Source organism: Thamnophis elegans, chromosome 13 (assembly GCF_009769535.1).
Source record: "Thamnophis elegans isolate rThaEle1 chromosome 13, rThaEle1.pri, whole genome shotgun sequence".
NCBI lineage: Eukaryota > Metazoa > Chordata > Lepidosauria > Squamata > Colubridae > Thamnophis > Thamnophis elegans.
The window spans coordinates 1902428-1914842 of NC_045553.1; the positions used below are offsets into that span (position 1 = coordinate 1902428).

A 12415-nucleotide genomic window follows, 5' to 3' on the forward strand; every position below is an offset into this window, starting at 1 on the left:
TCTCTGGATGTTGGTGCAGATCAGAGTTCATGGGAAGGAGAGGCGTTTCCCTTTGCATCTTGGTAGGAAACTGGTAGGTACAGTGAGTGTGGCAACTTTTAAGACTTGTGGACTTCAATTCCCAGAATTCCCCAGCCAGCCATCATGTCTGGCTGAGGAATTCTGGGAGTTGAAGTCCACAGGGCTTAAATGTGCCCAGATTGGACATCCCTACTTACTTACTTACTTACTTACTTACTATGGGAAGTTATCATCCAGCCCTCTCCCAGAAAAATGAAATACCCTAGGAAATATTGAAAAGGCAGAATATTTCTCTTGGATGTGAAAAGAAAGAAACATGCTTTAAAAGACAGAATAGTTGCCTGTAGCTTCCTGCCCATCCACACTTTGTCAATAGGCCATTGAGAAGGCCAGGCTAGCCCGCTTTACATAATAAAGACTTCCCCACTGCAGCTGTAGGGGAAAGGGGTATTACTCAACTCTCCACATGGCATCTGAGAACTCATACCTGTATTCAAAACAGCCTAGAGCAGTGTTTCTCAACCTTGGCAACTTGAAGATGTCTGGACTTCAACTCCCAGAATTCCCCAGCCAGCATTTGCTGGCTGGGGAATTCTGGCAGTTGAAGTCCAGTCATCTTCAAGTTGCCAAGGTTGAGAAACACTGGCCTAGAGAGTAGCCCCTGCATGGGAGTCTGACAACCAATCAGAATGCATTTCTTACACAGGAACAGGAAACAGAGAGGTGGGACTAAACAGGGTATAAAAAGCCTAGCAAGCCCCTCCCTCAGCCCTTCTCTTCTTCTCCACCAACATTGAAGCATGTGATCCCCTTTTCTGTTCAGGACTCAAGCCGTGTGTCCCTGTCCAACAATAAACCATCTTTCCAAGCAGCCTCCATGTCTCCAGTGTCTTCTTCCCCACTTGGAGCCGAACCCAGAAGGACCTTTCTTTCAACATTACTTACCCATGGAGAGAGACAAACCTTTTATTCTGCACTGTCTCGTTGAGGGTGGCAATGCATTTCTCCAATTTCAGTCTTTTGAATGCTTTGCAAATCAGGTGTCTGCATCCAGATCCGAGGGGCTTTCTTTCTCCCCAATTCCATTTGGAAAATGCTAATGAGTTTCATTGAGGTTTCCTCATCCCTAATTTTAGGAGAGGCTTTCCAAGGGGAAATCCCAAATCACACACCCCGTAACCCAATTTCTAGCTTGTTGGGTCTTCAGGTAACCAAAGATATCTGGTCTCGTGCCCCCCACCACCACCTCTCTTGTGTCTGAGCAAAACCCCAGGGGGCTTCAGACGGTTTCCTTGGCAGCCACGTGGCGGCTCTTCCCCTTTCTCTCTCTCTCTTTTTTTTTTAAATTTTTAAAAAAGATTTTATTGGTAAAAAGAAAATACAACATCCATAACTTGTAAAAAACAATACAACTACATTTCGAGATATTCCCATACTATCAAATCATTATAAACATCAAAGGTTAGGTATCTTATTCCTTCCCTCCCTCTTCTCTTCCTTCATTTCTTCTTTTCCATACCCTTTTCTTCCCTCCCCCCCTTACTTCCTTCTCCCCTGCCTTCCCTCCTTTCTTTTCTCCTTTCCTCCTTTCCTTCCCCCTCCTTTCCCTCCCTCGATCCCCCCTCCTTCTCACATACCTTCCCTCCTTCCCTTCCTCTTTCCCTCCTCCTTCCTTTTCTCTTAATCTCCCTCCTTTCTTCCCTCCTTCCTTCCTTCTTCCCCTTTCTCATTTGCAAGGATTTCCTCGTGGTCTCCCATCCCTGGGTTATGATCCAAGCAGTCTTTTTTATTATTATTTTTTTTGCAAATCATCTATGCATCCGGTCATCTCCATCCTTGGGGAGCAGCAGCCCCTTTCCAGAGGCGACCCATTCCAATGCAACTCCCCAAACCAGCGGGCTGTGGAGGCTGGGTTTTGTAGTCCAAACCTTCCTGAGGGCCAGGGCAGAGGGGGGTGGGGGTGGGCAAGGCCCAGTTCATTCGGCCGCGAGGCCATCCTCGACTCCTCCTCTTTTTCTTCTTCATTTCCAAGAAAATTCTTTAAAAGTTTTAATTCCACTCTCTTCTTTTTTTCCCGCGGCCTCGCATCGCGCAGGCGCAGTCGAGTCGCCTCTTTTTCCCCCCATCCCCTCCTTTTCCCGAGAGCGCGCCGCCTTGCCCCGCCCTTCCTCTACGTCATCGCTTGAAAGGGGGCCGTGCCTTAAAAGCCGCGCCTCCTTCCTTTCTTCCCTCCCTCCCTGCCGCCATATTGGTCACGTGCGCGGAACTGGATGCCCCCGTCGCCTAGCAACCCGTCGCTAAAGGCCTAGCCGGCCCGGCGCTTTTCCTGAGGTGGGGAAGGGGCGCGAGGGGAGGGGAGGCGGGAAGCCGGGTGGGGGGGGGGGGAGAGGTCTTTGCGGGCCTGCTTAAAAATTGGGGGGGGGGGCGCCGCTTCCTTTTAGCCTGAATGGGAGGGGGCTGAGGATGCAGTTGGATGTGGGGGGGGGGAGCCCAGGAAGGACCGAGGGGGTCTCGGGCCCAAATTTGGGGGGGGGGAGCAGAAAAGGAAAATTGTCCTTTTATTTTCCTGAGGAGGGAGGGGGGTTTCACCCAAATAAGTCAGTTCCCAACTGCAAGAGGGGTGGACTACAACTCCCAGAATCCCCCCAGCTGGCTGGGCAATTCTGGGCCTTGTAGTCCATCCCTCTTGCAGGGGTCCAGTTTGGGAAGCCCTGCAAGGAGCCAGTTGGGCCCCCTTTTCAGGGTCTGAATCCCCCCCCCCAAACCCCTCATTTTTAGGCTGGCAACTATGTCAGTAGAGTAATTGAGAGAGACCCCCTCCCCAATCCACAATTAGAGGGAGGGGGAAGGAAACTTCACCTTCCCTGCAAATGGGGGGGGCGGGGGGGTTGCAGCCCCCCAAAAGGTGCCCTAATAAGCCCAGCCAGGCTGTGGATGAACCTTATAAGTGAGGTGGTTGGATAAAAAAAAATCTAAAAAAAAAAAAAAAGAATGAGTAAATTGCATCAAGAGGGCTGGAAAAGGGGCCTTGGAGGTCATCTAGTCCAACCCCCTGCTCATTCTTTTCTTAAAAAAAAATGAGTAAATTGCATCAAGAGGGCTGGAAAAGGGTCCTTGGAGGTCATCTAGTCCAACCCCCTGCTCATTCTTTTCTTAAAAAAAAAAGAATGAGTAAATTGCATCAAGAGGGCTGGAAAAGGTGCCTTGGAGGTCATCTAGTCCAACCCCCTGCTCATTCTTTTCTTAAAAAAAAAGAATGAGTAAATTGCATCAAGAGGGCTGGAAAAGGGGCCTTGGAGGTCATCTAGTCCAACCCCCTGCTCATTCTTTTCTTAAAAAAAAAAGAATGAGTAAATTGCATCAAGAGGGCTGGAAAAGGGGCCTTGGAGGTCATCTAGTCCAACCCCCTGCTCATTCTTTTCTTAAAAAAAAAAGAATGAGTAAATTGCATCAAGAGGGCTGGAAAAGGGGCCTTGGAGGTCATCTAGTCCAACCCCCTGCTCATTCTTTTCTAAAAAAAAGAATGAGTAAATTGCATCAAGAGGGCTGGAAAAGGGGCCTTGGAGGTCATCTAGTCCAACCCCATGCTCAAGCAGGAGAAACCCCACCCCCCCAAAAAAAAATTAGCATTCTTCCCTTGTGGATATGGCCACACCCACTATGGACAACGGGGAATCCAGATGGCGTAACGAGGAAGAGAGGAGAAAGAAATTCACAACCGATGCAACGAAAGAGAAACGGACCAAGGCATTAAATCAATTTTTCTTGAAGAAATAGGTTTCTGTATTGAAATGGCCTGTTTAAAGAGTCTTTAGGGATGTGGTGGCTCAGGGGCTAAGACGCTAAGCTTGTCGATCAGAAAGGCCGGCAGTTTGGCGGTTCGAATCCCTAGCGCCGCATAACCGAGTGAGCCCCCTTGACTTGTCCCAGCTTCTGCCAACCTAAGCGTTCCGTGCGCTTTCGCCGTTGAGTCATGCCGGCCACATGATCCCGGAGCACAGATGCGCAAGGGGAACCTTTACCTTTAAGAGTCTTTGGGCAGCTTTAATTAATGTTTAATCCACATTTAATTCAATTGAATTAATTTTTCACTTATTTCTATCATTTGTAAGCCTCCCAGCATCACCTTATGGGGGAGATGGGCGGCATAGAAATTCAATCAATCAATCGGTCAAAATAACTTTGTAAAAACGGAGAGCAGATTAAAAGATCCTGGGGGGCGGGGGTTTCGCTCCTTGCAACCCCAAAAGTCTGGGGAAAGAGCTAGATCTTAACTGATTTTCTGAAGACCTGCAGAGTTGAGGCCAGGAATGGTTGAAGAAGCACCAGATTTATGAGGCAGGGGCTTCTGAGGGTCCTGCCACCACCACCCTCCTTTGTGCTGTTTGACTGGATTTTTGAGAGACCCCCCATATTAGCAGCGACGTCTTCATCCTTCTGCCTCTTTCTCTTTTCCCCTCTTCTAGACGCCATCATGAGCGACCAACTGAAATTCATCGTTGAGAAGCTCAACAAAGAGCCCTTCAAAAAGAATTTCAACTTAATCACTTTTGACTCTCTGGAATCAACGCAGCTCTTACAGTTGCTGAGCGATGTTCTGGGCGAGATTGACCCTAAGGTACATCAGGCTTTGACCAAGGCGGCGATCTCTGGAAAACCTGTGGAGGGATTCGCTGGAAGTGTCAGCCCGGTTTTTTTTTTCTAGCCTTATCCCAGCTAGTGCCCAGATCTGCATCTTACAGAGCAGGGGTGTCAAGCTCAATTTCATTGAGGGCCGCGTCAGGGATATGTCTGACCTGGGAGGGGGGCGCTGGGAAAGCGTGGCCAGCTTGACGTCATTCAGGTGCCTATGGTGGGCTGAGCACTCTGCCAGTGAAAATGGGTTCCCGAGCTCTGGTTTTGGCTGCAACTTCCTCCTGCAACCCTCGCCCGTGGCCCTCCCGAGCCCCCGAGATTTTGCAGTATCCTTTCCCCTGGAGTGGGGAGAGAATGGAAATTTTGCAGTATCCTTCCCCTGGAGTGGGGAGAGAATGGGGATTTTGCAGTATCCTTCCCGTGGAGTGGGGAGAGAATGGAAATTTTGCAGTATCCTTCCCCTGGAGTGGGGAGAGAATGGAAATTTTGCAGTATCCTTCCCCTGGAGTGAGGAGGGAATGGGGATTTTGCAGTATCCTTCCCCTGGAGTGGGGAGAGAATGGAAATTTTGCAGTATCCTTCCCCTGGAGTGGGGAGAGAATGGGGATTTTGCAGTATCCTTCCCGTGGAGTGGGGAGAGAATGGAGATTTTGCAGTATTCTTCCCTGGAGTTGGGAGGGAATGGGGACTTTACAGTATCCTTCCCCTGGAGTGGGGAGGGAATAGGGATTTTGCAATATCCTTCCCCTGGAGTGAGGAGGGAATGGGGATTTTGCAGTATCCTTCCCCTGGAGTGGGGAGAGAATGGGGATTTTGCAGTATCCTTTCCCCTGAAGTGGGGAGAGAATGGAGATTTTGCAGTATTCTTCCCTGGAGTTGGGAGGGAATGGGGACTTTACAGTATCCTTCCCCTGGAGTGGGGAGGGAATAGGGATTTTGCAATATCCTTCCCCTGGAGTGAGGAGGGAATGGGGATTTTGCAGTAACCCTTCCCTGCCACGCCCACCAACCCACGCCCATAAAACCGGTCGTAAAAAAAAAATTTCACCACTGGCCCTTGAGTTTGACACCCCTGTTACAGAATGTTGAACTAGATAATCCTGGGGATCTCCCCCCCCCCCCCAGCTTTACAACTATGGTTTGATCTTCTGGCTTGATTCTTTAGACTAGCTTTATCCCAGCTAGTGCTCAGATCTGGCAAAGGCTGGAATGATTTAAAAAAAAAGGTGGATGTTTTGAGAACTTATCTGCAGGGTGTCACACTCCGGAAGGCTGATGTACCAAAGGCAGATCTGGCTGTCTTAGTGATTTGCCTCGAAACGAAACCCTTTTCTTCCCTCTTAAGAGAATTGGACATGACCATTGAGATCCCGTGAATTTGACGATGCCCGTCCTCAAATCATTGAAGGGGAAAAGCGCCTCTGATTGCATGATTAACGCTTACACTTCCTGGAAGCTGCATAGGACTTCCCTGGGTTGTTAACATTATGTTGGATCCCCTTAAGCTACACTCAGGAATGTACTTTATTGTGTCACTTGTACCTCAACTGTGGTTCAACCTTTCAGCACATCGTTGACATTAGAGAAGAATTGCCAGAACACACAGCGAAGCGGATGTTGACCCTACTTGGCATCCTTAAATACAAACCTCCAGGAGGTACCAGTGACTTGTAAGTAGTAGTAGTAGTACCAGTAGTAATAGACACAATGTATTAAAAGTATATCTTGGAATCTTCGAGTCCTAGTGGACAAGTGGAGTCTTTAGCCTGGGGCTAAAGACTCGCTGCCCCACTTCGAATGGTATGATTGTTGTGCTTTTAACTATGTATGGTTTTTATGTTTTTGTAACTCTGTTTGTATTTCCCCTCCCTTTTTGAGTTGTGAGCCGCCCTGAGTCCCTTCTGGGAAAAGGGCGGCATACAAATAAATTAAACTTAAACCTAATCATTTAAATAGCAGCCAGCCATGTGTAGCAGCTGCCAAAAAAGCCAACACAGTTCTAGGCTGCATCAACAGAGGGAGAGAATCAAGATCACGTGAAGGGTTAATACCACTTTATAAGGCCACACTTGGAATATTTGCATCCAGTTTTGGTCGCCATGATGTAGAAAAGATGCGGAGACTCTAGAAAGAGTGCAGAGAAGAGCAACAAAGAGGATTAGGGGACTGGAGGCTAAAACACGGTTGCAGGAACTGGGCATGGCTAGTTTAATGACAAGAAGGACCAGGGGAGACATGATAGCAGTCTTCCAATATCTCAGGGGTTGCCCCAAAGAAGAGGGAGTCAAGCTATTCTCCAAGGCACCTGAGGGTAGAACAAGAAGCAATGGGTGGAAACTAATCAAGGAGAGAAGCAACTTAGAATGGAGGAGAAATTTCCTGACAGTGAGAACAATTAATCAGTGGACAACTTGCCTCCAGAAGTTGTGGATGCCCCAACACTGGACGTCTTTAAGAAGATGTTGGATAGCTATTTGTCTGAAACGGTGTAGGGTTTCCTGCCTAGGCAGGGGGTTGGACTTGAAGACCTCCAAGGTCCCTTCCAACTCTGCTATTGCATTGTATTGTATCTGCTGCCCTGAGTCCCAGCAGGTTGGAATAGTTTATCCCAAAGGTGTTTTTTATTTTTTCAAGAGGCAACTGGACTTTCTGGTTTTTCTTTGAAGATGTTTCGCTTCTCACCCAAGAAGCTTCTTCAGCTCTAGAGTGGGACAATCATTACTTGGATGACTGAGAATCCCCGTAGACATCCGAATAGTTTACAAATTACTAAAAACATTTTTTTAAAAACCAAAGGAAAAACACAACCCCCTTCACAAAACGCACTTACAGTTGTTATAACATTCAGCTGTTGTTGAATGCAAAAACATCGTCTATTTACACAAAACTTATCTAAACTTCTAGAGCAGTGTTTCTCAACCTTGGCAACTTGAAGATGTCCGGACTTCAACTTCCCTGGCTGGGGAATTCTGGGAGTTGAAGTCCGGACATCTTCAAGTTGCCAAGGGTGAGAAACACTGCTCTAGAGCCACCTGTCGCATGATAACTTTAACATTCGTTAGACAATCTTAATTTTGGAGACTGACCCCAGCTGAGGAGTTGGGTGTGAGGGTGGGGGGGGGGGGGGCGGGACAGTTGTGTCCATCCCTCAGAAAGTTTGTTTTTCCATTATATATTTCCACCCCAGCACGTTTACGAACGTACGCGGGAAGAAGTCACAAATAAAATCAGCCGGATTTCCACTTCCAAACGAACGCTATTGATTTGGGGATTTATTTCGTTCAGGCTGGATGGGAACGGCTGCTGCATATACATTCTGCTTAACACTAGAGGGCGCTGCTGCTTTAACACAAAGCACCAGTGACTCCCCCCCCCCCCAAGAACTTAAGATATAAATTGGACATTTCATATTTAGCTGATTAATGGCAAACCCTTATGGTAGCTGCTTCTTAGTTAATTCCCTGAACTGCAGCCCTGATTGTGTGGGGGAATTTGCCAGGTTTTTTAGAATAGAATGGAATGGAATAGAATAGAATTGAATTGAATTCTTTATTGGCCAAGTGTGATTGGACACACGAGGCATTTGTCTTTGGTGCAGATTTTGGGTGCGATTCAAGGTGCTACTTGTCACCTACAAAGCCCTTCATGGTATTGGACCTGGGTACTTGAGAGACCGCCTACTGCCAATTACCTCCACTAGACCGATTAGATCCCACAGATTAGGCCTCCTCCGAATTCCATCAGCCAGCCAGTGTAGACTGGCAACTACCCGGAGGAGAGCCTTCTCGGTGGCTGCTCCGACCCTCTGGAACGAACTCCCCGTGGAGATTCGGACCCTCACCACCCTCCAGGCCTTCCGCGCCGCCCTAAAGATCTGGCTGTCCCGGCTGGCCTGGGGTTAAGATTCTAACCCCACTCGAATTGTGTGACTGTTGTGTTTTTAATAATGATGTATTGTCTGTATGTTAGAAATTGTTTGTCCTCCCCCCCCCCTTTTTGAACTGTGAGCCGCCCTGAGTCCCCCCAGGGAAAAGGGCGGCATACAAATAAAGGGGGGGGGGGAAAAGATGCTCTCGGTGTATATAAAAAGATGATACATTCATCAAGAATCACAAGGAACAGCACTTAATGACAGTCACCGGGTATAAATAAGCAATCAGAAAACAATCAATATCCATATAAATCGTAAGGATACAAGCCGCAAAGTTACAGTCCTGCAGTGATAAGTGGGAGGAGATTGGTGAGAGGAACGATGAGAAGACTAATAGCAATAGTAATGCAGACTTAGTAAATAGTTTGACAGTGTTGAGGGAATTATTTGTTTAGCAGAGTGAGGGCGTTTGGGAAAAAAATCTGTCCTTGTGTCCAGTTGTTCTGGTGTGCAGTGCCCTATAGCGTCGTTTTGAGGGTAGGAGTTGAAACAATTGATGTCCAGGATGCGAGGGTTGTGTAAATACTTTCACAACACTCTTTTTGACTCGTGCAGTGCGCAGGTCCTCGATGGAAGGCAGGTTGGCCTTAATAGTTCTTTCTGCAGTTCTGATTCTCCTCCGAAGTCTCCGTCTGTCTTGTTGGGTTGCAGAGCCAAACCAGACAGTGATGGAGGTGCAGATGAGAGACTCAATAATTTCTCCGTAGAACTGAATCAACAGCTCCTTGGGCAGTTTGAGCTTCCGGATTTGGCGCAGGAAGAACATTCTTTGCTGTGCTTTTTTAATGCTGTTTTTAGCAATAGCAATAGCAGTTAGACTTATATACCACTTCATAGGGCTTCCAGCCCTCTCTAAGCGGTTTACAGAGTCAGCATATCGCCCCCCAACAACAATCCGGGTCCTCATTTCACCCACCTCGGAAGGATGGAAGGCTGAGTCAACCCTGAGCCGGTGAGATTTGAACCGCCGAACTGCAGATAGCAGTCAGCTGAAGTGGCCTTGCAGTACTGCACCCTAACCACTGCACCACCTCGGCTCTTTTTAGGTTATCTGAAGAGGACGACATGGGCTAATCTAGCATGGGCTAAATTAAATCGGGCACCTGGTTCTGTGGCCAGCCTTTACAGACAACCTCTCAGGCACGGGGGCTGAGAAAGGGAGCTATTAATTCCTTTGTCTGAACAGACACGGGCTGGGCCTTCACCCAGGCACAGTCTTTGAGAGCTGCTGGCGATGAAAACCGGAAGCATAGAAATGATCAGCCTCTTTAGAAAGTTTAGAAAAAAATTGGGAGACGGTTTGATTGATGAAGAATCCAGACAAGCAACCAGTGTCTTTTGAGGTTGAAAAACTGTCTGATTTAACTGGCCCTCATCCTTTGGATAGCAAGGAACTTCTCCCTCTTGGCTCCCGTTGTTTTAAAGGAGAATATGTAAACACAACAACGGATAGAGTGGATGGAGGGAGGAGTAGAAGGAAAGATAGGAAGGAGAGGAGAAAAGAGAGGAATAGGAGAAAGGGAAAGGCAGAGGAAGAGTGGGAGGGAATGTAAGAGTAGGAAAGAGGGGAGGAATGGGAAGAAGAGGGGAAGGGTAAAGGGGAGGAAGGGGAAGGAGAGAAGGGAAAGGAGAGGAGGAAGGAAGGAGAGAAGAAAGAGAAGAAAGCGGGGTAGGAAGGAGGGAGGGAGGGAAGAAAGGAGGGAAGAAAGGAGAGAAGGAGAGAAGGAAGGAGGGAAGGAAGGAGGGAATGTAGGAGAGAAGGAAGGGGGGAAGGAAGGAGGGAAGGGGGGAAGGAAGGAGGAAAGGGGGGAAAGGAAGGAGAGAAGGAGAAAAGAAAGGAGGGAAGGAAGGAGAGAAGGAGGGAAGGAAGGGGAGTAGGAGAGAAGAAACGAGGGAAGGAAAGAGGGAGGGAGGGAAGAAGAAGTAGGACCGTTGTAAGATAAGATGGATCTATGGGATGATAAAAAAGCAATCTTCAAGTATATTGTCAACAGTAGGGAAAATTGTTATAAATACATATTATTAATAACAGTTATGAGATCATATAATTGTGAATGTATATATGAAATTGTTAAAATAAAATAAATTATTAAAAAAAAAAAAGAAGAAGAAGAATCCAGACAAGCAACCAATGTCTTTTGAGGTTGAAAAACTGTCTGATTTAACCGACCCTCATCCTTTGGATAGCTGTGCAAGGAACTTCTCCCTCTGGGCTCCCGTTGTTTTAAACCTTGGAATGGTTTTATTCCTGTTCTCGCAGGAGCACCTTCCGTCAAGGCTTAGTTACGGGAAGCAAGCCCGTCATTCACCCGGTCCTCCATTGGCTCCTCCAGAGGACCACGGAGCTCAAGAAGAGAGCCTACCTGGCCCGCTTCCTGATCAAGATCGACGTGCCAACCGAGTTCCTTCAGGACGACACGGTGGCCGATACCAACAGACAGGTAGCCCGGATCGTGCATTCCCTCCTACAAGAAAACTGGCACACACAAAAATCCATTCAGTGGCGTAAGGCCGGCAAACCGAAGGCAGAGCCTGGATAAACCTCTCCGGGTTTCTTTAAATGTGTCATGCTTGATAGCTTTCCATCTGCTGAGATGAGACGTAGTTAATGTATATATTTATTTATTTGCTGATAAATGGAGACTGGTATAGATCTATTTCAAGCCGTTTAACTCTCATCAGCTAGCCATACCCTTACTGGGATTCGAACTTGGGCTGTTTTTACATATTAGGCAGTTTTATTAACACCTAAGCCACAAGTTCTCCCTTTATCAGCTGAGCCAGGGGAGTGATTAAGCGTTTTTTTCCTCTCAAAGCACATATAGATAGGTAGATGATAGATAGATAGATAGATAGATAGATAGATAGATAGATAGATAGATAGATAGATAGATAGATAGATAGATATGTTTGTATGTGTGTATTGTGTGTTGCATTTGTGCTGATAAATAAAGGGAGATTAGTATAGATCTATTTCAAGCTGTTTAGCTCTCATCAGCTAGCCATACCCTTGCTGGGATTTGAACCTGGGCTGTTTTTACATATTAGGCAGTTTTATTAACACCTAAGCCACAAGTTCTCCCTTTATCAGCTGAGCCAGGGGAGTGATTAAGTGTTTTTTTTCCTCTCAAAGCACAGACAGATAGATAGATAGATAGATAGATAGATAGATAGATAGATAGATAGATAGATAGATATGTTTGTATGTGTGTATTGTGTGTTGCATTTGTGCTGATAAATAAAGGGAGATTAGTATAGATCTATTTCAAGCTGTTTAGCTCTCATCAGCTAGCCATACCCTTGCTGGGATTCGAACCTGGGCTGTTTTTACATATTAGGCAGTTTTATTAACACCTAAGCCACAAGTTCTCCCTTTATCAGCTGAGCCAGGGGAGTGATTAAGTGTTTTTTTCCTCTCAAAGCACAGATAGATAGATAGATAGATAGATAGATAGATAGATAGATAGATAGATAGATAGATACATACATACATACATACATACATACATACATACATACATAGATACATAGATGTGTGTGTGTGTGTGTCTGTGTGTGTTGCATTTGTGCTGATAAATAAATAAAGGGAGACTAGTATAGATCTATTTCAAGCTATTTAGCTCTCATCAGCTAGCCATACCCTTGCTGGGAATCGAACCTGGGCTGTTTTTACATGCTGGGCAGTTGTATTAGCCTCTAAGCCACAAGCTCTCCTCCCTTATCAGCTGAGCCAAGGAAATGATTAAGTGTTATGTCAAAGCACCTGGCGTGCCCAAATATGGGAGGGAGCACACTGCTTCCCTCTTGCCTTTCAACTCCACCCTAGGA

General features: G+C 46.7%; 1 protein-coding gene across 1 annotated transcript in view; it reads left to right on the plus strand.

Moving 5' to 3' along the window:
* Nucleotides 1-2247: 2247 nt before the first annotated feature.
* The window catches only part of IFT81 (intraflagellar transport 81), a 49386-nt gene continuing 39218 nt past the window's right edge, over nt 2248-12415 (plus strand). The window contains 4 exon segments of the mRNA XM_032229807.1: nt 2248-2352; nt 4488-4639; nt 6223-6326; nt 10848-11028. Coding sequence (XP_032085698.1) covers nt 4496-4639; nt 6223-6326; nt 10848-11028 — 429 coding nt within the window. The 5' untranslated portion in view covers nt 2248-2352; nt 4488-4495.